The 25146-nt window shown below is 43.5% G+C and overlaps 1 protein-coding gene across 1 annotated transcript; it reads right to left on the reverse strand.

Annotated features, from left to right (window-relative positions):
• Positions 1-21557: 21557 nt before the first annotated feature.
• Positions 21558-24990, reverse strand: HEY1 (hes related family bHLH transcription factor with YRPW motif 1). Its single transcript, XM_062641554.1, has 5 exons — positions 24723-24990; positions 24532-24607; positions 24370-24453; positions 24173-24254; positions 21558-23380 (listed from the first exon to the last, which is right to left on the reverse strand). The coding sequence occupies exons 1-5, from the start codon at positions 24941-24943 to the stop codon at positions 22797-22799; spliced, it is 1047 nt and encodes a 348-aa protein (XP_062497538.1). The 5' UTR covers positions 24944-24990; the 3' UTR covers positions 21558-22796.
• Between the last annotated feature and the right edge of the window lie 156 nt (positions 24991-25146).

A 25146-nucleotide genomic window follows, 5' to 3' on the forward strand; every position in this document is an offset into this window, starting at 1 on the left:
ACAGGCCTAGGCATTGCCTGGCAAATGGTTCTCAGCAAGTACCAAGACTGCACCAGGGAAACAAGTGAAGACCAATACACTGTGAGTGCCAGAGACCCATGTTAAAGCCATACTCTCCTCCTGTTCACTTGAATCTTTAAACAGTTGTGGGTCTGAAGTTTTATTAATTTTATTAAGGTATAACTATATTTTGAAAGTCTCTTCGCAAATACACTGCATATTTAATCTATAATAGCAAGAAGGAATACCTGGAGAGCTGCAGTATGGCAGCTTACTTTATTTCCTTGTATTTTGCTTTAGTACTGCCTTCCTAGCTCCTCCCTGCTTGTGCTAGCAAAAGCATGTTGGTGCCATGGGTCTCTCATGTGGATTTACAGATTAAGGATCACCTTGAAAAGGAATGAAATATTCAAAACATAAATTTTTAAAGTATCACAATTCTTGCTACTTGAAATACTTCAGCTTATTTTTTAATTCAGTGGCAAACAGAGCACTCAGGACTTTCAGATGAAAAAGTAGGCCGTGGCTTTGATTAGCTGTAGATGCCCAACTACATGCTGTGAGCAGCTGATGCTGAAATGCAGAGCATTTTCCATAGGCCACCTGAAAGCTCCTGCAGGACATGAAGGGAGCCTGGAGCACTGGCGCTGCACCATGCAGATGCACCCCCCGTCACTAAAATAGATATATGGTGGCTCAGCAGCAGGGCAGAGCTGTGCAGCACATGGAGAAAGGCACTTCCGATCTGTGGCTTCCAGGTCCCAGGACTGCCCCTCTGAGATAGGGTAGGGCTCTCCCACTAGTTAACCCATCAGTTATGTTCAGGCTGCCACAAGAAGGCTGCCCAAGTAATCAAACAGGAACGATTCAAACCTGTCAAATTTCATGTGGTCCTACTGAAGCCATGGAATTTATATTCAAACCAAGCCAAGCATTTCCAAAGTCAGGAGGCTTGGATGTAGGGTTTATACCCATCACTGGTCCAGAACTTGAAAACAATGCCCTTTTCCTTTGTTATCATGCTACTTGGCATGTGGAGGTTTGAGGTTTGGGGTTTTGTTTTGAATGACTGGAACAAAATCCTGACCCTTCTATAGCCAAATAGCAATGTCTGTTCCTTCATTCCAGAATCCCCAAACACGTCACTGATGTACAGCAACATCTTACGCACACACAGAGAGTTTGCTACTTGTCTGCTTTTCAGCAGTCCTGTCACAGAGATGGGCTGTGTGATCAGAGTAGGAAAGAGTTTTACCCTCAGCACCTTAAAGCATACAAAGAAGTACTTCTCTCGTCTCCCAAAAGGAGAGGGACATGGTTTAAAACCTACGTTTAGGGCAGTATGAACATCTTCTTTCTCGTCCAGATCCCATCATGTCGCATCAAGCCTTCTCATCAGGTATTTGGTGGAGAGAAGAAAGGATTGCACAGGAAGAGGTAGGCCCTACTTCCATTTTACAGCACATGTCCCATTCTGACCATATTTCAGCGATGGCAGGAATATTTCGAGGGAGACAATGGGAGAACGTTAGTCTTTCCCACGCCTCAGTGATGCTGGTGCAATACTGCCATGCAGTGGCCAGTCTTAATAATGGGGATCATCCCTAGATACACCAGGGATTGTGAGAATTTCCTCAGAGGGATATCCATCTAGTCTGCTGTGCACTTTACACTGAGTCGTGTAGATGGTGGTTCTGAAATCTGAAGCCTGAGTCCACACATGTTCAGGTTTAACTCCACTGTAACATGACTGGCACAACCACAGATACCTGTAGGACCAAGAAGAGATGATATTTTCGTGTGGAACAAGGAATAGCCAGAATTACAACTGTTGCAACAGCACCATCAGAAACTCTCATGACTATGAGAATACCTGCATTACTGAAACTTGAAACACGTATAGAAAGCAGCAGATAACAGACAGTGCCCAGCTCAGAAGAAAGACCAAGGACATGATAAAAGCAATGTCAGAAGTATATGGAAAGATAAGAAAAGCTAGCATCAAAAACTGCCAGCAGATCAGGGGCTAAATGAGCCATGAAACAGTTCTCACATTTGAAAAGCTGTCTTTGTGTCCCAGCAGAGGAGATGTGATGGTCACACTTTAAGCCGTCTCCCTTGAAAAACGCTGAACTTTTTCCACCCCAATCCCAATACTTGTAACTAGGGCACAAGACAGAGGAGCCTAAAACCCAGCCTGCAGTATATATGTAAATGTAACTCATAGCTTTGTGGGCAGAAGAAACCAGAGTATGCTATGGACTCACCATGGGTTAGGAGCCTCTCCAGTGTGTAATAAAACACATGTGCTACAGGCACTGGCAACTTCCAGTGTTATGCTGATGCTCTGATAGCATCTGAGCTTTAACTTTTCCTCTGGGGAAATTAATGGAGGTTTTGTTTTCTATTCCAGTGTCCAAAAAGACCATAGGAATGCGTATAATTGATCATTTACTTAGAGAAACAGCCACCTTCTTCAAGTTTACAACGTGATGCTGCTGTCTCTTTCTTTTAGGTGGCGACAAAGAGCTGCTGAAAACTCTCCTACTGTAACAGGTTGGCTTTGGTCAAACGGGTCCCACAAAAGGATGCTCCTGGGCAGTTCCTGAAGTTGGAGGACATGAAAGGCATTATCCAAGATACAGCCCGTGCAAGTGTGATAGAAAGAAACAGCTGAGCTACAACTTATATTTCTTTTAGCTACTGTAGTTGCAACAGATTTTTAAACAAACTTTGAAAAACAAGTACACCATAATAAAATACATTTTTAAGAACATTAACTCTTAAAATATGTCATTTTCCAAGGAGTCTTTTAGATATTGATTTCCACAGGTTCACAGTTTACAAAAATATATCCCCATGTACACTGCTTGTCACCAGAAGACGGCAAGCTCTGATTATTTAACAGACAACTACAGATGGTAAGTTTTATTCTTAAAAAACCTGTCAAGCTGTGCACTATCCTGAAATCTCTCTTCATAGAGACTGATGTTCTATATTTACCCTAAAACCTGTATTTGGGTTTATATACAACATAAAAGATAGCATTATTTCCTTGGGCAAAATTCTTTACTCTTGCAACATTTCCTTAAGAATACACCTCCGGGCAGGCAGTGCATATAAGCAAAAGGATAAGGCAGCCATATGAATAAACATCTTAAAATTAGCTGTTCCATTACTTTGGAGTTTAGGGGATAGTTCCTACTCATAGCAAGTCTGACCCAGAGCTCCTGAGTGCTGGGTGGAAACACTCAGTTTGAATCAGTGGCATCCAGCACTGGATAAATACACATTTACATAAAAATAAATAATAATGAATAAAATAAATAATAAATAAAATAAATAATAATAATAAATACACAATCAGCCTTCAGGGACAGAGGTTTGGAAGGAGCACAGATGCTTGCTCACAAGAAAACAGCCTGCACCTGGCTTAACAGTTTCTGTCAGACCTTTAGATGTCCCCATGAAGGGGAAGCTCAGTTTTCCTTGTGCTGTGATCCTAGGACACCCTGCCAATGCTGGAGGGAGCCTGGCTCAGCCCAAAATGGTGTGTCAGCTTGAGAGCCTGCCCGTGCAGCCACAACTGGCAGCAGAACTGTAGGGAAAGGAGACATCCCCTGGGAACTGCAGAGAAATAGGAGGCTGCTGGCTGCCACTGGAAAACAGCAGAATATTGGCAGCAGCAGCTGAGCTGGAGGAAAACAAGGGTGAAGTTGGAGGTGCTGCTTCTGCTTTGAGTTCCACTCATCTCTGGGACCTCAGGACAGGTCTTGTGGGAAGGTGATCTGCATGTGGGTGTCATGGTTTAATACAGCAGGTAGCTAAACAGTATGCAGGTGCTCGCTTACTCCACACACACCACAGTGGGATGGGGGAGAGAACTGGGGAAAGAAAAGTAAAATTCATGGGCTGAGATAAAGAGAGTTTAAGAGTACAGCAATGGAAAATAAAAATAAAAAAATAAAAAATAAAAAATAAGCAGAAAAAGGAGAAGAAAAAGAAAAAACAATTTAAAAGCTAGAATATACAAAACAAGTGATGCACAATGCAATTGCTCACCATCAGCTGACCAATGCATGTCATGCCCAGGCAGTTCCTGAGCAGTGGCCCTTCACCAGCTTTCTTCCTAGTTTATATACTGAGCATGACACTATATAGCATGGAATATTCCATGGGTTACTTAGGGTCAGCTGTCCCAGCTGTGTCCCCTCCCAGTTACTTGTGCACCCCCAGCCTCCTCACTGGTGGGGTGGGGTGAGAAGACAAACAGTCCTTGACTGAGGATACGTGCTACTTAGCAACAACTAAAGCATCATTGCGTGATCAACATTATTCTCATGCTATATCCAAAGCACAGCACTGCACCAGCTACTAGGAAGAACATTAACACTGTCCCAGCTGAAACAGGACAGTAGGATCACAGGGTGTCCTGGGAGCTGCACCATGGAGCCATCCAAGATGCTCCCCAGCCCTGACACCACTACATGGATGTCTGCCCCTGTGTTCCCCAGCTTACAGCAGATCAGCCTTGGGCATTGTCTATATGTTCTGGCCAGCTGTTGGCTTCATATTAGAGCTGACTGTAGGAATTATATGTATTTTTCTGTACATTTTTACAATTGCGCTTTATGCAACAACCAAATGCTTGGGCTAGTTCTAAAGACATTTGTATTTTTCTGTGAAAGACTTGATGATGACTTTTGAAGACAGGCCAGCATCTCTGTCTTCTCAGGAGGCCACCTCCATAACTTTGATACAGCTCATCAGCAAACCAATATGGAATTTACAATGTTGACATTAGAGAGATTCTTTCTCATTATTTCCCCATATTTTTATGGTTAGACAAGGTTCTCAGTCTCTCCACATCAAGGCTGAGGACTTCTTTTCTTTCGAAGTGACATAGTTGTGGAGGACTAGGAGGAGGCAATTTAAAACAAAAAAGTCACCTAGTATAATTTTATTGTGAAGCTGATAACTCAGACATCTTCTTCCAGAGCTCTGGAACATGCAGAATTTACAGTGCTGCAAGCACCCTTTTGGCCAATGCAAGCTTCTGCTGTGCCAAGAAGGTCTCAGGCAGGGTTGGGGGGTCCCACATCGCTATCAGACAGCCTACATGCAGCTGCACTGCTTGGACACCCTGATTGTTTACTGAGACATGGGCTGTTTGCACCATTTGGCCTCCATGCTGAGGCATGTTTAATGACCATAGATGTAGCAAGCAGTCTTGGCTATACAAAGTCCTTTGCATTGCCCAAGGCATCTTCTGGTTCTTGCAGCACATATGTAAGGATGTATTCAAACAACCTTCACCTCCCTCGCCTGGGCTTAGAGCCAGCTGAGCACAGGCAGCTTGAAAACAGGATCTCCCCAGCCAAGCAACTCCATGCTGGGAGTCCCAGGACACGGCAGTGCAAGCACTCAGCTGCTGTAGCACAGCTACATGGGATCCACTCACTGCTAGCTCAGCTCAGCTGGTGTGGAGTACAGGCAGATCCACCACAACTGCACAGAACTCTCCAGACCCAAGTCAAGGCAGAGCTGGCACTTTGTCCTCCATCACACTGTCTCTTTCTCCTCTAGTGCAGCAGGTTCCTCTGGTCAAGGTTTCCCATGCCATAGTTCCCCACTCTTTCTGCAGCCAAGTTGGCTGCTCCTGTCTTTTACTACTAAAGCCCAGTTAGTCCTTGGGGGTTTTGGGGAGTATTAAAGTGGATTTGATTCCCTTTCTCTTCCAGGAAGTATTCTGGAAGTCCAGTTGGCTGCCAGGGTGTTGAGGCTGACTTCCGAAGCTACTCAGACACTTCCTTCTCTTTGCTGCACTGAGACCCCTGCCAAAGCAGGTAGGAAGCAAAGGGTGTGGGTAGGACTTGCAGGTTTGTCCTGTAGGTCTCAGCAGAGCTCCTCAACACACCAGCCAATTTTTCAAGCTTCCAATGGACTTAAAGACAGGACAAAACCAAGAAATAAGTATTCCAGCCTGCTAAAGAGCTCTGTATATGCATTTTGTAGCTCTGAAGTCCTATGTCCAGCATAGGATGATGTACAGTTCCGCAGTGTAAACAAAACCAGATGTTTAACACACGATGTTTCTAAAGAGTATATTGTTTTTTTGCTCAATGTAGCATCTAGCTTTCTATCCCTGCAGTGGAAGTCAAACACAAATACTCTGATACTGAATCCTGGCATGGCTATACCCATAAACTTTCCTGGTTTGTGTAACATGGGAAAACACAATCTTTCTCCTTATTCTGCTCAGTGATCTATTTGTTATTCTGGTGTTAACAATGACTTATTTTCTTTCTGCTACCCTTTTAGTAGAAGCTGTATTTGACAGAAAAGTTTTTGCAAAACGCATATTATCTCACTGTGAAAAAGTCTTAAAACAAGCTTTTGCATCTTTGCGTCACTATGAAGACACTATTGTTCTCCAAATGACCACTGTGTTTACAGTGGTCTTAAAAGAATGCAAACAGAAATTAAGTATGAAATTATCTCCATTACACTTGGCCAGAGAAGTGTTGGCTGAAAACCAAGTTGCTAGAGCAGTTGCAGTTTTGCTCAGCAGCTGGCCTTAAAGAAAGACAATAAATCTGATATCAAAATGTCTCAAGAAGAATCAGTAACTCCACAGTTTTCTCAGAATGAGGAAAGACTCATGAATCTTACCATCTCGAGGCTTACTTCTGAGAAAATGCCTGGAGATGGAGATAAATCACATTGATGAAGCAACAAGCTTTAGAAAGTCAAAAGCAAGTGGATATGTGGGAGATACTATGAATATTCTTGGTATTCATTGCATTGCATGAGGTAGCTGCTACACATCAACAGCAGTAACCATGTCAGTAACAGCAGATATTTTATTAAATTTAAATACAAGGAACAAGTCCACTAGAAACTTACAAATGTGTCACTTTCAGTAGCAATCAGCCTCCTACCGGAGAAACCTTTAACTACATGTCATCATATGCTTTGGGCATGATACACCTCTAAAGTAATACCAACTATGAAGCATTAACAGCTCCATATGGAATCATAAAATTGTTTTGACATAACTATCAAAAAAGCTGCAGAAAAGAAAAAAAACCCACCTTCTAACAAGGGGCCAGCAAATAGAGGTCTTCATGTAGTCCATAGTGCTGCACGGAAACAGCCTCCTCAGGAACTGGAAGCAACTTGCAAGACACAGAATGGCCATTCCTGTAAAGAGCAGGCCAGATAGCTATGTGATTCAGGTAAAAATGTCCTGCATTCAGGTAGCTGCTACTACCCAGCCACCACTAACAGCTGCATTTGGAAAGTTGCTGGAAGTCCAGACACTGTTCCTTTAAATAGTATTAAATTCAAGGCAACTCAAAACAGAAATTAAAGTTTCTCTAATTTTGTCTTCTCACTCACACTTTGGACAACTAACATGCTACCTACCTTAGTTAAATGGGCCTCTCTCATGACGCAAGTCCCTCAGACAACTTCCCTAGGTACCCTCACAAGCTACCCATCCTCTGAGTAAGCCTGTGCATGGCATTGGGCTTCATTTAGTACAGCAGTCATAAGAGAACATGAACCCATGAACTTCTCAAGTGCTACTGAACATCTTAGGAAGGACACAACCCCCTTACTTCAAACTTCTTAATATTTGCTGGCAAAAGAGGTCTCAGAGGCTATAGCAGAGAAAAACATGTAAAGGATAAGCAGGCAGTTTCTAAAATATGTCTGGTTTACCCCACCTTACGTATTTTGTCCATCATACCATAAGATAATATTCACAAGTCCCGGTAAAAGTGTTTCATAGCAAGTACAGGTCATTCTTTGGGATTTGCACAAGGGGATAAAGCAACATAAATAACAAGGTAACACATCATTTTGAGTCTTTGAACCTCATCAGTTCATGCAAGCTTCTTGAAACGGTGCAATGCTTACCCTGTGGAAACCTGTCTAAGTCACACATAAGGAACTGCACAAAATCCAGTACCACTGTCAAACTGAAGTGTTTTACTTTGTAAAGAATTAACTTTGCCTCTCAAAAAACAGATGTGGATCTGCAAAATTACTTAAGGAGAAGTTTCTTTCCCATTAATCACTATCTGATTCACCTGATTTACTTACACCAGGGCCATTTTCATGGATTCTTTAAAAAGAATGGATTACAGGGGATGTTTAGACTGGACATTAAGCAGCATTTGTTTATCAAGAGGGTGGCCAAACACTGGAACAGGCTTCCTGAGAAGGTGGTCGATGCCCCAGGCCTGTTTAAGAGGCTTTTGGACAATGCCCTTAAAAACAGGCTTTAACTTTGTAAGCCCTGAATTGGTCAGACAGAAGGATGTGGCAGTTCCTGTAAGTGCCTTCCATCTGAAATATTATTCTGGTCTGTTCTGTTCTATAATGAAGTGGCTGTGGCATTCTGAACAGATATTGAACTCTTTAACTGGACATCACTGGTAAGTGCTGCAAATGTTTTGCATTATGTTAGCATTTAATTGGTTTTGATCATTCATGTTTTCATCCCTGAGAGAATACTGAATGAATTTATGGTATTGAAGCATTATATCAGTTTTCATTATTCTAAAGAAAAAATGATGATCATATAATAGTCACAATAAATACATCCTCAAAATGAAATCTTTGCAGTTTTAGATTTAAACCTTTGCATTTTGATCACACTTCATAGAAACACACAATTAAAAATAAACTGTACAATTCATCAAAAAGGACAATATAAGAGTTGAGGTGTGGTTGTTCATCTGACCTTTGAATGGTTAATAAAGGATCTGACCTGAATATTCACTAATACCATCAGAAATTTGTTCCACAGTGTCAGTAAATGTTGAATTGGGCTCCAAATAGGTAATTCAAAATCTTACAGTTGAAAAGCTGAGTCATTGTAAAAAAGAAAACATTTAGAGTCACTTAAGTAAATAAGGAAAGGCACACACTGTGGCACTTTAAGACAACATCCTTTTTTTTGTGTAGATACCATGGCATATTTTTTTCTAAAATGAAAAGTACATTGCTGTTGATACAGAATTGTGGCAATCATTCTTTCATTCATCACGTGTCCAAATAGTACCTGTATCTGATGTCAAACTCAAAAAAAAAAAAAAACAGTATCAGCAAATTAAATGCTGTCTTTGCCTTCCTACCAAGAAAGAAAAAGTTACCTGGTTAAGTACCTGTGACTCCATGTGTGACTCAGCTTAGGAGCTGCATGTCTCCATCTTCTAACACAGATGAACTTCCCGGGTGAGCTACCTTCCTGCCTGCCAGAGGTCTCATGAGTTTATCAGTCCTTGTGCTATTAATGAAGCCATCAGACTAGTAGGTTTGGTACTCTACATCTCAACAAAGTATCCAAGCAGTGGCATTTATTAAGAGTAAGTCCTTGCGTGCCCGATGCAAGCACTGCAGGTCTCATGTTAACAACAAGAAATGCATGAAGGAGCTTGCCTGCTTTACCATAACTCCCAGCTACAAACCAACACACCCTTAAAGCAGAAAGTCAGGCCACTGCTCTGTGCATCCTGTCTAATTCTCCCATCATGTAAAGTGCTAAACCTGAAGTAAAGGACAGGTTGTATAGGCTGTAGTTAGGCATCTGTGAAGATGACTGAAAATATTACTTATATCTATTTTAACCCACTCCAAAAAGAAATTTCTTTATCAGCACTTTTTGAGAGAGGTGTAAATAATAGAACGCTTATGCTCACTTGATTAGTGATACCTGGTTTTGGGCGAAAGCCCAGTAGTGCATCACCCAGGACATTTAAGGGAACCAGAAGAAACTGCTAGAAGTAGGAGACCTCAGTAATGATCCCACATCATCTAGGATTATTTAGGATTCTGGTAGGATACCCCAAGTGAACACAGCATCATGTAGGAGCCAAACAAGGGAAGTACCTGTTCCATTGCAGTGTTAAAAAAGACTGACCTTTGAGAAAATCCACTGGTTGTTGTATGTACCAGAGCAGGCCTCAAGTAAAGACAACAACAAATGATGCCTGGTGATGACAGCTAAAACCATAGTCCTAATACATATATCTACTGAACAGAGCCAAGCAAATCATAAGCTTGTGCCTCTGATCAAAGGCCACCAAGAAAGAGCTGCAACATTCCTTGGCACATTCAGGAGATCCCGTGGCTATTTTTGACAACTACCGTGTGGTGGCCCGCCAATATATTCTGTAGATGGGCAGATGATCACATCTTGGTGCCAAGAAGCTTTAAGAGATTTACTCTTTTAAAGAGATCCACAATATTTCTAAGATCTCTCCCAGGCAGTAGCATCTCAGCACAGGGTGAGCCGGGACAAAGTGTCCAGTAGGTGATGGGGCACTTTAGCTCACATCTCAAAAGATAATGCAGAGCTGACGGTGCTCTTTCAACAAATTCAGGGGACACCTCAAAGTCACCCCTACACCCACAAAAAGGATTGTGTCAAGGTCATAAAGGTGCCTTTATCATGGGTGAAGTCTGTTTCTGGGCATAGACATGCTGTTTTGCAGCGCAGCTCAGGTAACCAGTGCAAACACAAATCTGTTCAAATCTGAGGACTGCTTTATAGAGAGCTAAAGCCCCTTTGAGTAACACTCTTCTGCCAACAGAAAATCATGTGGATATTATGCCGACTGAGCATCCCTTTTAGCATTTTAAACACAATGTCACATAGGAGGATGCCAGAGTAGTAAGAAAACAAAAGAAACTGCAAGCCAGGGTCTTGAAAGTCTTCAGTGGAAATGGTTTTCATGTCAAATGACCTAAGTGTCAAACATGAGTCACTGCTGCCATTTCTCCCTGCTCAGAAGAGGGAAATTTATACTCTGTGGTCAAGGCAGAGCAGGACAGGATGATAGATTTTACTCTGTTTGCCTCCAGTGCAAATGAGCAGTTAGGGTTTAATAAAAGTATCCCTCTATCATGCATATTACATTTCCACAGCACTCCATGAAAGGCTGGAAACTGAACCTCCCAGCCAGAGTAAGTTTACCAACACTTCGGTGACAGAAAGCAATACTCTTGAAAAGTCCTTCTGAACTGCTGCCCACATTTGGTAGCTGTGGTGACTAATAAGAAGCTGTTGTTTTAAAACCAGCTTTGGAACAAGAAAACTGTAGTTCTGCTTCATCTTCTTCCTTGATTTTATGCCAACAGCTAGAAATGACTGACAGTTTGATGAAAGAAAAGTGTTATTTTTTAGACATAAAAAATATGAAGCACCTGCAAAAGTATGCACACATAGGTCATGTCTTCTCTTTCTGAGAGCATGGTCTTATATAAAAGAGGGCTGCTTAAGCTAAGAGCGAAGTGGGCCAATCCTCAGCCATTGCAATATTTTGAGCAAAGCTCCACCAGCTCACAAATGCCAGAAATCTGGCCTATTGTCTGCCTTTTGACCCCACTTTATTGTCCATGAGGTTTGCCTTCAGTTTACCAAAGGTTAGTGTACTTCAGTAACTCAGTCAACAGAGGGAAGTAGATGGCAAACATTCCCTCCCAGAAGCTGGGTTTACTTTCTGGAGCTTCAGCGACATGAGAGGCATTGCTGATGCAAATCCTCTGGCCAGCACCACTGTCCTTTGCCATCAGGTTTCCCCTTTGGTCAAGGCATCACTGCCTATTAAAAGTCAAAGTGACCTGGTTTGGTTTTGATACTAGCAGCATACATGGATTGAATTGTATCTGACTCCTTCAACAATACATCCAGAATTGTTAATACTGATCCTTCCCTGATCATCTGGACACCTTAGCAGTGTGCATGTTGCTAAGGTCACACTGTATCATCCCTTACATGTGAGGCACAGGCTGGGTTATTGCTGAGATTACAGGAGGAAGTTCAGGGGTCCAGGAGGGAGGACTTGCAGTGATGCCTGCAACCGCTGTTACTTTTAGGTATGCTTGTATGTGAGCCTGAGGGACTCTGACAGTTCAGAATGCCCACCACATTTCACTTTTCAGACTGAGCTTCCCAGTACTATTTTCTCATTTTTTTAATAACAGTTAATTCAAACCTATTAACAGTGACTACTTCACCAGAACATGAACCTCTCATCTGGAATAGCCATTTGCAGGAGTGTAATGCTCTCGCTCCACAGAGATGCCAGTACAGCTCCAGAGCAGAAAGATATTTTCTGACACCAGATCACTTTCTTTAAGGGATCTCTCAGTGCTCAGTGGCACTGAAATTATTATTTTGTACTTATGACCATGTCATTCTTATTCCCACAGATCCCGGAAAGAAATGGCAGCCTTGGACTGCAACAGTGATCTCATCCGCATGAAGACAACATGGTGAAGCTTTTAATTATTACCCCATGGTTTCAAGCCTCTGCACAGGTTTTTTGGTTTGTTTTGGGCTTTTAAGGAAATCTTCTTTTCCTTGTGCCATACATGTTAGAACTGAGCTCAGACACAGTTGCTGGCCTTAGAGGGAGGTGAAGGAACATCAAGAAGAGTCAGCCTGCTGCGCCCCAACCAGCAGAAAGTCACAGAGACCTCAGAACACAATGCATACTATAAAGTCCTCTGCTGAACAAAAGCACCCTCATTGCACTCTCATTCTCTTTTAAATGAAGTTGTAAAAGTTATTTCTATAGGCGCCTATTTTCTCTCTCTCATAAAATTGTATGAAAGTGTTTCCCAACAGCTCCATCGCTATTGTGCAGCCAACACCTCCGCCCCAAACGGCGCTCTTTTCGCTCCCAAGGGCCATGCCACTGAAAACAGCAATTGCTCTGCTACCTCTCAGATTTCCTCCTCCGTCTTGTGAAAGTCAGAGCACAAAGCAAAGTTGTTGCAGAGACTACTCTGTAATGTGGTTTCAATCCCTAAAAAGAGACATAACTGATGTATTTTTTGTGTCCTTCAGAAAAGTTTTCCTACCTGCTCTAAAGAGATTTACTTTTTATCTTCTTACAAAGGATTCCTAAACAAACCTCCTGTACAAATTACATTTTTTGACTTACATCATGATGAGGAGAAAACTTGCTCAAGGTTATAACGGCTCCATGTTCATTTCTTGACCAGGTTCTTGCCACCACTCCAAGGTACAAACTGGCCATCTGAAGTAACCAAGGCATGTGTAGGCACAAATGCTTTGCTGAAGCACCTAGTTGTTTACTTAGTGCTACACATTTGTGAGTGTTCCTGGTATCAGACAGTAGAACTAGAGAAGCAACAGAAGGGAAACAAGCAATTAGTCAGGGGAAAAATATGCTGCTATGGTACTGCTTGTGCCCAGGGAAGACTGCAAGAGCACAGCTGTGTCTGCAGCAATTCAGGTTCTGGGACACCTTGTGCAAAAGGAGCAATGTTTTCTTGCCAGCTTCTCATCCAGGTAATTACATTCATTTCATGAATGGAGGCAACTTCAGTCAGCATAAAGGTACAGCCCAACTAATGGTAATCCTGCCTCTGGTGTCCAAGTTGCCAAGGAGTAAGGGCTGGTAACCACCATGACACTTCTGGCAAACAAGGAGGATTGAGGAGAGTATCCTCTCCCTTCAAACACTAGCCTTTCCTCAACCCTAACCTCTTTCCACAGCCCCAGACAGCTTCATTTCATGCCTTTATTCCTCCCAATACTGCGCTCTAACTGTCAATTTTCACCTCCTAAACATTTTTGTCTATGCTAGATTTTCCCCCGGGATCCCAGCTTGCACCTCCCCACGTCCCTACCATGGCTCAGCACCACACTGGTTATCTGTGCTATCTCAACACATCCTTCAGCACTGCATCCCCCACCATCACCCCCATGCTGAGCTCCTCAACTGGATACTTTTTCCCCTTAAGCCCATTATTCTCCAGATCTGGTCCACATGAAGAAAACCTACATGTGTCGCCAATTATCTCTCTCAGTTAAAGTGTTCCAAGCACCAAATCCAAGACCTTCAGCCCTACCGATGAACCATACACATGATGACCTGAGACATCGTAAGGGGAGATGTGACTTCAAATAATTTATTTAGGACTTAGTACATTATACACAAAAGACTGTGTTAAAAATACAATGCTGACTTAAGAAGCCAAACACACAAAAACACATCTAAGGGGAATATAAATGTTGCCTAAGAAATCTGTTTCATTCTAACCACTGGCTGGGTTTTCTTTCAGCAGGGAGTAGTGAAGGGGTCTAATTGTTGCTGAAATAGTTGAATGTGTGAGAAGACTTTGGAGTGTCAAATAGTCTTACAGTTAAGGGTACTGGAAGGTACTGTGGAAACTGGATTCCTTTTGTTGGGTTATTTTGGGTTTGGTTTTCTTTTTTTTTTTTTTTGCTTCCATTTGCTTAAGTGCTGTAGGAGACTAAGAAAAGGCTTTCCAAATGTTCCCTGTGCTCCCCACTGCCTGAAACTCTGACAGAGGAAGTAGCTCAGGCTGATGTGAAGAATACTTTTCTATGATTCTAAGTACTAACCCTCTGCGGCTTCCAGAAAGTCAAGAGCAGCTGTGCTTGGAATCCAGAAACCACTGCAAAAGTCAAAAAAAGCAAGAAACAAACCCGGTTTTGAAACATATCAGCCAAGCAACTCAGCTATTTGATTTTCAACTTTCTGATTCCCAACTCCCTACCCAGAATGTAGTGCTACACCTACACTGGACACTGCAAATATCCCTGAATTCTGGGGGAGCAAATATAATAGTCCTGAGACTGAAAAGCCCTGGGGATAGGGAGACAGAGGCTTTTTGATAAAAAACTCCTCTTTAGAGTCAGACTTCAACATAAAAGGTGTCTCAACTTTTCCCCTGCGCCCTACCCACTCCCTGGAATACACTTAATTTTGCAGCTTCTGTGATCTTGGAACAAAATGGGGCTAGATGCTGGGTACAAGTCTGGTACACAAATTTGTTTTCATCATCTCTCACTGTCCCATAGGATTAACTGTATTGCTGCAACAGCTCTTCTAGTCCAATGAGTAAGGAGCAGACACCGTCACCAAAAAATTAAATCTGAGGTGGCACTAGCCCCTGGCAAGGTCTCCTCTAGCCTTTTTCAGTCAGACATAGTTGTTAAAGGAACCTTGTTTGGGATGTGTCAAATACAATCTCATAAAATCTCCTTTCTGATGGGAGTTTTGGGTTATAAAAGTTAATGCAATGCAGATAGCAGAGCTGAACAGGCTGTTTCCCAATAGGCTCTGATATAAAAACTATTTCATTATATAAAGCTGCATCACAGCTTTCTCAGCAACTGCTTGGTACAGACTGGGTTCCTATCTCACACAAGGCAAAGAAAATAGCATGGAGGGAAGGCTGCACTTCCTAAAAGAGCGCCTGGCAATAAAAAGGGACACTGAAGCACTTTTTGTATTTATTTCATTTTGCATTAGAAAATATACAGCCAAAATGAAAGCTAAAGAATAACTTCATTATTGCTCCCTCTTTGCTTAAAAAATGCTTCGAGTCAGACTGTCTGGCTAGCACATTATGAGGATACTGATGTTGTTAAAAAAAAAACGGAAAATAAAATAAAAGGCAAAGCAGGGATTTTTCTACCCGGAAACCTGATGCGTCACTCCTTCAGCTTTGTCCCTGGAGGCAGACCATGGGAATTCCCAGTCTTGGGCCCCTGTGGCTCGCAGCCAGCCCTGCCACTGAAGCTGTGCTTTCAGCCTGGGATATTGCTGTGCTGCAGGGGCAGAAAATGAGGCTTCAGTCTCTTAACTGGCAGGATGAGGTCAGGCCTGAGGGGGCTGTGTAAAGAGTCCTGCAGACCTCTGTCAGCACCGTGAAGAAGCAGGGAACATTCTTACTTCCCAAAGAGGACATAAAAATTAGACAAACCCTGTCTAAAACAACAACCACCCAAAGACTTGTAAAGCCCCGTAACCAATTTTGCTTTAATTTCTTTCAGTGAGTATCTCACTCATTCAGGGCTCTCACAGCAGCACGGCTGGTTGGGCCAGGAAGGGTACGTGGGATTTCAACCCTCTCATTTGTAACAGGCATGGCTTTAACAAGTGAGGAAGTGCCAACGTTTCAGCTTTAGATCTACAATCATACCTCTCTGTGTTCTTGGTAGATCTGGTGCCACAAACCTCAAGACATGGTTGTGACCACAGGGCAGTTCAGCCCCTGCCTTCAGGTGGGGACTGCTCCTCCCCCAATTCAACCAATTCTGGTTTATGTGGTGGAAAACATCTGCAGCTGGAACTGAAGTACAGAGGGACTGATGTTGGAAACCTAATGGAAGGGAAGGGTTTGTCTTCAAAAGAGCTACTCTTTCTGCTTGCATTGCCTTTACAACACACAGCTGACTAATGTACCTTACCTCTGCCCACACCAGCTTAATGGGTTTTGTCCAAGAGATATGTGCGCCATTTGCATCCCCACTTAATCCAATTCTGAACAGGGTAAAATTTAATCATTATTATTCCTGGAGCTATTCTGGGGAAGAAAAAGAGTAATTTTGTCATTGCACGCTCCAGAAAACATGAAAGTCTCTAAGGAGCCTAAACTTCCTGTTACCAATGCTTTAAGCTTTGCCCCACCTTTGGGAAGCACAGGCAGCTCATGGAAGAATTTCATCCACTCTAACAATTGGTTTTCTTAGGTACAATAACATCAGACCTCTTGAATAAAAGGCTGAGCCGTCTCCTTTTAAAATAATTTGTCTGTTTTATGGAGTGTTGTTCTGATTATATACAATTCCCACAAGAAGGGAAGTACCTTTAAAATAAGGACTATTCAGTACTAGTACAGGATTTCCTCTTGTTGATAATTTCCTCTTAACAGAAGATGCAATGAATCCCAGAGAAATTCAAAGGGGCAATCTACAGACAGTTAGGCATCTACATTATACAGGGAACATTGTTCAATCACATTGATGTTTTCCTGACGAAGTAAAAAATAGATCTACCTGCTGGGTAACATGTAAAAGAGTTCCTACAGCACACACTTTGGTTCCCTCTGCTACATTTTTAATCACTATCCAACCCCAAAAACTTTTACATAACCATCTCTGAAGGACAACAGATGACAATTATTCTCATTTTGTCTTTCGATATTGAAATTCAGCCTCTGAAATGGCCCCTCTGTAAAGGAGATGGGCTTGGTGATAATAAGAACCAGCATTACCAAGTTATTATCCGCTCTTTCAAGAGCAGAGATTTTAATACTAAGCAAGTTAGCAACTCTGTTCTCTCTACCAGATGTTCCTTAACTCAGTATTGGGCTCCATACTCACTTTCACTAGGAGAGCTGTTTTTCCACTACTGGTCTGAACATACACCTGCCCTACTCACCTGATGGTGAAGGAGACCTCATGCCTTCATAGATGGCTAACATATGCCCAGAAATACTATACCAAAGTCCAGGAACTAAGCAGCTGCACTAGCAGCTGGTTGGTAGCTGCTGCTGAAGGCTGAGGGATCTGTGGAAGTGGCTGCCAGTCATCAGGTGCTCATACCAGTTATCCTGATGTATCAAATTCTCTGTCAAGTTGAGCACAAGCCCCATCTCGTGCATGGACCATGCTTTAATTCCTTGTCCTCCTTATACTCACTTGACCAGATTGTACAAATGCAATCAGTAAATCACGCTGTGATGCATTCCTATAGCCAGCAATAGTCCATCTGAACCCTGGTTCCTCCTTAGCCAGTGACCCGTCAAATTCAATTAAGACATTCACACGCATTTGTTTCAGCACCTTGCCAGTCTTATTTTATGTGCCTCAGTCTGTGTACACTGCTCATCGGATTCTAACTTGCTGAGCAAAGTTATGAATACTAAGAGTATTACCTGCCCCTCTGTATGCTTTACATACTTGCATGCAGCTTACTTTGTCATCTGACATCACTTATTTCCATATCTTTGCAACAGGCAATGTAAACATTCATTCATCTGTTCACAGCCTCAGTTTTTCTCTGATCCCGTACATCAGTCTTCCTTCCTGTTCCCTGCCATTCTCTTGCAGAGCTCTTCCACCAACTTTTCTATTCCAACATCCTTTCTTCTGAGAAAGGGGTGCAAAACAGAGAAACGCACATACCATCAGTGAGTAACATGTTACTACTGCCTGTGCCTAGTTTTACAGCTTACCTTGGAGAAACACATGCCACCTGGAAAGCTCCAAGAAGCCTTTCCTCCAATGCAGAGAGAAGAGAGTGGCCTGCAAAGGTCTCCCTGTGCTGAAGCTGCCCCGACAAGCAGCTGTGCAGACAACATGCAGAACTGGCTCCAGTTACCCCACCTTCTTTTCCAGGAGGCTTCACCTGAAGAAAGCAGCCTCATAAAAGACTCTGAAAAGGTCTGAGCAATATGACGTGGTTAAGGCCTCTTACAAGCAGGGAACAATGCCCCTAGTGCTCAGCTGTTTTGAGCACTTAGATAAGCCCTTTCTGCGTTATACAGCTGTGTTACATGATGAAGAAAAAAGAAGAATCAGCTGGAAGAGAGCCTCTGCCTATGAACTGTGCTCTTCTGGAAAGACTTGGGCAGGCTCACACAGCACATGTCAAAGCAAGGCAGTTTGTTCTGCTCCTTCAAGCTGCATGAATAATTAGTAGAATTTGCCAGAGAAAAAAATATGCGTGGGACTAGCTGGAATAAGAGAGAACAACGTATAATAGCCAAGCACTTTCTTAATAAAAGCTTTCACCAAATGAACACTTCAGACTCCCAAAAGACACCTTCAAGTGTCTGTATCTTACTAGGCACTGGCATTTCAACATTTACCGCAGTCAAGCTGCTATACTGCAAGCATGAGTCAATGCCTGCATCTTCTGGCTCCAGAAGAAAAGGACTGTTCTAGTTTTTATTTATAAGCTGGGCAAGTAGAGAGAGAGGCATTCAGTTACAGGCAAATCACACTCTGCTCCATGAGGCTGGGTAGGCTGGTTAATACATGGGCTTATTCGTGCTTCACCATACTGAGTCACCAGTACCACAACACATCTCTGCAAATTTCATGTAAGGCCTCAGAAGAGGCCTTTGTAAATCATTTTTGCTGCCTTCCAAGACAAAGCCCGTGACTTCCACGTTATTCACTACAGAGACTTCCAGCTCCATACAGAGTATGTTACAATCCGAACTGGGAGTTTCTGGCAACAAGTGCCTGTGAATATGCACACAATATGAAACAGGAAGTAGGATTTCAGTTTATCTGTGCTCACTTGGGCTTGTTTGTTGCTTGGAAGAAAAGCTGGCAGGCTTCCCACTGCTATGCAACAGTCTAGGAAGGCTGCTGTCACCTGGGGACTCTCATGCTGATATGTGAGTGAAGAGAGCAATAGCCAAGATTCAGAGAGTTTTCAGCATGATCCTAATAAACTCTGTCATGCTACTAGTGTTAAGACAGGAGTGCTGAACAGAAACTCTCTTAAGAACTACTGACAGCTTCTTTCCAAAAGCTAAAAAATGTCACTTTCATGAGCTATTCCTTTACGCCAGAGCAAGAATGGATTTCCAAATGTTTGGATCTGCGTTTATGCAGCATTTACCAGCCTCTTACATTTATTCTGCACTCAAATCCAGCTTAGTTGATAAAGGAAGATAATACTAGCTCATATGAAATATCCCATCATCTTACTTCCCACACAAAACTTTAGCCTGAGGATTCCCGGGCAGACACAGTTCATCCAAAGCAATTGAAGGTAGCTGGGGGGTCATGGGATCAAGTCACATATGCATTTCCTTTCTTCTCCAGCATCCCTCTGGTTAAGCTTGTGCTCCTGAATTGCTCTTTTGCAGTAGAGTAAACAAGTAAATATTTGGGGCTCAAGAGATATCTGGTGTCTATAGAAGCAAGTTTATTTTGCCTTTTTCAGTCTGTCTTTGGCATCCTACATGAAAGAAAAATAGCAAAATACCTCAAAACTGCAGGTTTTGAGAAAGAAAAAAAAACATTTGTCGTTCACATAGAAAATTTCTAACTACCACTGTCTCTTGATGAAAGGAGAACAAATCCTGCCCTCCTTTTTTCACAGCTGACAAAACAGGTATGGATTAAGTGATCACCAAGAATGATTTACTAAGTTAGCAGCACAAGTAGTAATATAACCCTGGACTTCCAATCCTGATGCTTCAGCTTCTGGGCCAGTGCTCTTTCCCTTTGAATTACTAGGTTTTGTGAGTTCCTAGGATTTGTTCATCTCCTTCTACAATAACAATCAGTAGGTTTTGAGTCTCTAAAACTTAAAAAAAAAGAATAAAATCAGTCCTTTTCATGAATACCTTTGCTATTGGTAATGGAAAGAGATGACAGTAGATATAGAGACAAACACCAGCAGCTAAACTTTTATTGCACTCTCTGCTTCTGAAGTCTATTCAAGAATAGGACAGTGGGACAAAAATAATTACAGGGGTCTTTCCACACAAAAGAGCCAGCTATTTAGAGGCAGGCAAAGTCATTTGAATGTCAATGAAATAACCATTAAAAGGCTGAGAAGCACTGCCATTTATTAAAAGATCTAAAGAATAGTTGCATGCACTATTGCAATCTTCTAGGTAGGAGCTGTTAATTTGGTATAAAAACCTATTACGGACAGGGCAGAGCATAATTAAACAGGAGACAATACACACTGTGAAAAGGAAACTGGATTTGGAGTTTTACAGCCTCTTATTTCATGTTTCTACATGAAATACTATGCTCTGTAATCTGTCCTTAATAACACCTATGTATTTCCAGCTCCCACAGTGTTTTGCCTTTTGCCTTTCTAGCAGTGGTCTCCTGAAGCCTAGGGAGGAAGGTAAAACAAGGTTACGCACTTGAATGCTCTCCCACTCTTTCCAGCCTCTCGGCAACCCTCCTTCTGAGAAAGCTTCTCATCAATGCCACTCCTTAATTGGCCCGAGAGCCCCACTTTAAACAAAGCTCTCGTCTCCCACACGGCCAACTCTTTCTGCTATTCTGGCAGAGCTAAATCCAGACAAGGATGTGCCATTTACCACTGCAAGCATACTACAAATTCAAACATACAGGGAAGAAGTAAGGTACTTCCAGGAAAAGTGTGGTGTTCTGCAGGTAGAGATTTGCAGGTAGCATGAACTGCATTTGGAGAAAAGATATCTATGTGTCAGCCTGCTGGGTTTTTACTTAAAGAAAAAGTGTGAGACACCAGTAGTATAGTTCAGTAACAAATACAGGATCCATAGAAGCCCTTGGGTAGATTCTGTTCTAACGCACTGAACGTGAGTTAATCAGACTTTTGTTAGGTACAAAACTTTGCTCCAGAGCTTTAGGACAGATAAAGATCTCATGAGATTCCGCATTTTTAAAGATGATCACTTTTTAATGTCAATACAAATAAATAGGAGTATTCAGGTGCAGTACAGCTTTAACCTCCTCTTCTGCAGTAACCCGAGTGCGTTCGCTGTCTGCCCACACACTGCAGGTGAGTAAAAGTGACATGCAAAATGAATCGCATGTTCTCCTTCCCTCGACTGTTACTCTGAGGCACTGTGGTTCTTTATTTACTCAGCCAGTGTAACAAGTATGCCATAGTATTCAAGAAAAAAAGTAAATACAAATGCCCACAGCAGGACTAAGTAGCAATCGTTTGACATCTCCCATGATACCCAGAGGCATAGAATTCCCCACTGATATATATCAGACAAGCATGTAATTTAAAATACTTTGCTCTTTCTCTTTTATTTAGCCACAACACAAATACAAGAGCAGTCAAACCCTGTCCAGTGGAACTCGCCAGATAAACCTGTTCAGATTAAGATTCTTATGAAATCAACCAAAATATGGATGTACATGCACACACATTCACACACACAAGAACGCAGCAGAGCACTTACAAAATGAGGGGTGGCACTGACCCGCACCTAAAAGCGGATCACCACAGAAAAATCAATGGCTTAGGATGTATCTGTTAAGTAACAAGGCTGTGCACTGAACAGGTTCCTGCTGTACTACTCCATTAGCTATTTAAATACCAGCACCATCCACTTCAGGTGCAAGTCTGAAGCTCACACAGGGGAAGGAGCCTGACCTCAGCTACCCAAGAATACAGGGCAATAGAACAATCACTCCACTGTGAGAATCTGGCCCTATGAAATGAATAAACATATCTCCAGCTCCGGCTGGAAGACTACTGCAGGTGACAACTTTCCTCCCTCTCCCTCTTCACTTCCCCAGCAACTAAACCCACCACCACACAGCATGTAATTTGGCTTGTGTACCCTCCCCACTCTAGAGTCTGCTCATACTGCTCCTTTCGGTGGAAGAAATAATGTTACAGATGTGAGAAACTGTCCACTAGGGAACAGAGTAAGACCAAACCACTGCAGAAGAAATAGAAATTGAGCTCTTAGATAAAAGCTGGTCCAATTGATTTGTCAATGCTCTGTTCAGAAACGTAAGACTCAAATATAGTTTACAAAAAGAGTAATTCTTTATAGAACATCTCAATGTCAAAACACAAAACCACAGCTCGTTAGCACTGAGAAGAGTGGTCTTGAGAAAATGAACAAGCTGCTGCTAACAATTCTAGGTGACATCTTCACAAAAAGGCAGTCGAATGTACTCAGGAAAAATGAAACATTTGAAACAAACTGTTTACAAAAGTGATTTAAATCCTCAGCACAGATCTAACACAAGTGTTAACAACCACTATTGTAATTTTATTTTTGCACAACTTTAGCAACCATTAAAAAAAAAAATCCTAACAAAATTGCTAATACAAAAATGTAGGCGATAAAAAAGAAAAAACCAAAGAGATAGTTTTCAGACAAAGTTAGTTAAGGTGAAGCTGTACCTTTGTCCCAGTTATTAAGAACTTCAACTTTAACCACAGCATAACCCAGCTCAGCTAGGCTTGTAGGCTTCCCCACCCTCACTAAAGAGTTAGTTCTTAGAAGGCTCCAATCTCAGTCCCCCATGGTCTGTATGGTTTGCTAAGGGCTCCTGACTGCGTTGGTGTAGACGGGCTCAGCACGTTGGGGGACAGCAGATGGAAGGAGCCAAACGAAAAAGGGAACGCAGAGAGAGATGCCATGGAGGAGAGGAGAGGAGGAGACAGTTTGGTAGTAGATGTGACCACAGGGAGCACTGGTCCAACGCTGCCATTTGGGGGCACTCTGAGTGAGGAAGTTTCAGCATGGGGGGCAGCAATTCTGGTCTGGTGATGTGGTTCTGCGGAAGACGCTGTAGTACTGGTATTACCGTGCCCATTTTGAGCCAGCAGAAATGGGTGAGATAAGTGAGGATGATGTCCAAAGGCACTGCCCCAAGGAATGTGTCCAATGCCAGTGTGTGCAGTACTTGCTGCTTCCCGCTGAGAGGCATAGTTGTTGAGATGAGACACGAGGCGAACTCGCAGAGGATCAGAGGCGTCCAGACCCTCTATAATGCTCAGGTATCGAGCAACTTCAGCCAGGCACTCTCGAAAGCCCAGACTCCGATAGTCCATAGCCAAAGCATGAGCATCAAAATAACCTAAGAGAACAAAGAATGGAGTCTCAAGATGCTGTTTTCTAGTTGCTGTCTGCATGCAGCCTCCCCACTCCACCCTCCCCTATAAGCATATTTCACTTGGATGTGGTTAGTATTCTCAACCATAGATTAGTTGCCAAGCTCCTTTTTTTTTTCCCCCTTCTTTTCTGTCTAACAAGCTTTTCTTTTATATCTGTGCTGTGATGCTGCAAGTCCCAAGACCAGTCACAGACTGCCATTTTCAAACTGGAATTGCACACTGCAGTGAAGGAAAGTACTTTTGTTCTTTCCATGTCTCCTCCAGTGCAAGCAAAACCACAGTGCAGTGAAATTCATTAGAAACACAAGTCCTAACTTAACAGAAGGGAATTAGGCAGACAACGTACTTTTCCCCTAAAAGTGCATTTCATCGTTTATGCCAATTCTTTTCACTACTTATTTCAGACTGTATTTCTTTCTAGTTTCTGTTCTGAACTTTCTAAAAGTTAGAGAAACAAGCACTTGACAACAACAAAAACTCTTGAGTTTTCCAAGTTGCCAAAAGCCTTCTAGCAGTACAGATGCATCAGTAGAGACTTGTAGTTTCTCCCCTAGAACCTAGAGCTCGCTTCAGTGCTAGTGATGCCACAAATCTTGCTAAGTAGAAGAAAGTCCCAAATTCCTGATGAAACCTAAGAGTTTACATTCACTTTCTCCATGCACTCCCACAGCACTCCTCACACCCCATGCTGCGAAACGCACTTCTCTCATAGCAGCCTCCCTGCAGAGCTGCTCACCTACTGTCAGGCACTTTACCTTTCCCTCCTGCTGTATGCAGCATTTTCAGGTGATCAACAGTCATCTGCAGAATCTCAGCTTTTTCCAGCTTGGCCGATCCCTAGGAGAGAAAGGGAAGCACGACGCGGTTTAGACAGATCCAGAAATGGTAAAGAGGGGTGACCCTTCCTCCCGGGAACAGCAGAGAGGCAGAGCGGAGGACCACAGAGCGCTACCTGCTTCTCAAAGGCGCTGGGCACCAGCCTCCTCAGCTCGGATAGGCTGTTGTTGATGCGATCGCGGCGGCGCTTCTCGATGATCTAGGGCAGAAAGCAGAGGGTCAGGGGCGGGCGGCCGGGACTGAGGGGTAACCGGGGCCGAGGGGGGAAGACACTCACCCCTCGGCGTCTCTTCCTGGCCAGGATCTGCGAGGTGGTGGAGGGAGACATGGAGCCCGCCGCCGAGCTCAGGTTCCTGCAGGGAATAGCGGACACCGATCACCACAAGCACCGCCACCGCGGGGAAGGGGGCCGCGGGGTGCCGGTGCTCCGCGGGGCTGAGGAGAGGGCAGGGGCCGCCTCACGCTCACCCATTCTCGTCCGCGCTCTCCTTCTCCACCTCGATGGCCTCGTCCAGCTCCTCGCTGTCGGAGGAGCTGTACTCGGGGTGCGCCCGCTTCATGGCTATGGCGGCGGTCACGGCGGTGGTCACAGCGGGACGCGGGCGGCCGTCGGGGAGGCGGCGTGCGCTGCGCGGGAGGAGGGCGCCCAGCGCGCGACCCGCGCCTCGTCCGGCGCCCGTCTCCCCCATGGCGTTCCCACGGCTCGCCTCTTACCCGCCGAGGGGAGGGCGGGCGGGCCGGCGGGCCCGGCCAGGCAGGGTAGGGCAGGGCAGGGCAGGGCAGCGCAGGGCAGGGCAGGAGGCGGCCGGGCGGGCAGGAGGCAGCAGCCGGTCAGGCAGCCTGGCAAAGCACGCCCGACACCGCCCACCGCCCAGCACCACCACGCGCGGCC

Source organism: Pezoporus occidentalis, unplaced genomic scaffold, assembly GCF_034315485.1.
Source record: "Pezoporus occidentalis ecotype Australia unplaced genomic scaffold, CSIRO_AGI_Poc_V1 ctg69, whole genome shotgun sequence".
Classification (NCBI taxonomy): Eukaryota; Metazoa; Chordata; class Aves; order Psittaciformes; family Psittacidae; genus Pezoporus; species Pezoporus occidentalis.

What these genes read in the sequence shown, in the direction of transcription:
- HEY1 (XM_062641554.1), bottom strand. Translation starts at nt 24,943, where the DNA reads ATGGGGGAGACGGGCGCCGGACGAGGCGCGGGTCGCGCGCTGGGCGCC. An exon ending in CCAGGAAGAGACGCCGAGGG is followed by an intron (nt 24,454 to 24,531) that starts GTGAGTGTCTTC and finishes TTTCTGCCCTAG; the next exon opens with ATCATCGAGAAGCGCCGCCG. An exon ending in CCAGCGCCTTTGAGAAGCAG is followed by an intron (nt 24,255 to 24,369) that starts GTAGCGCTCTGT and finishes TTTCTCTCCTAG; the next exon opens with GGATCGGCCAAGCTGGAAAA.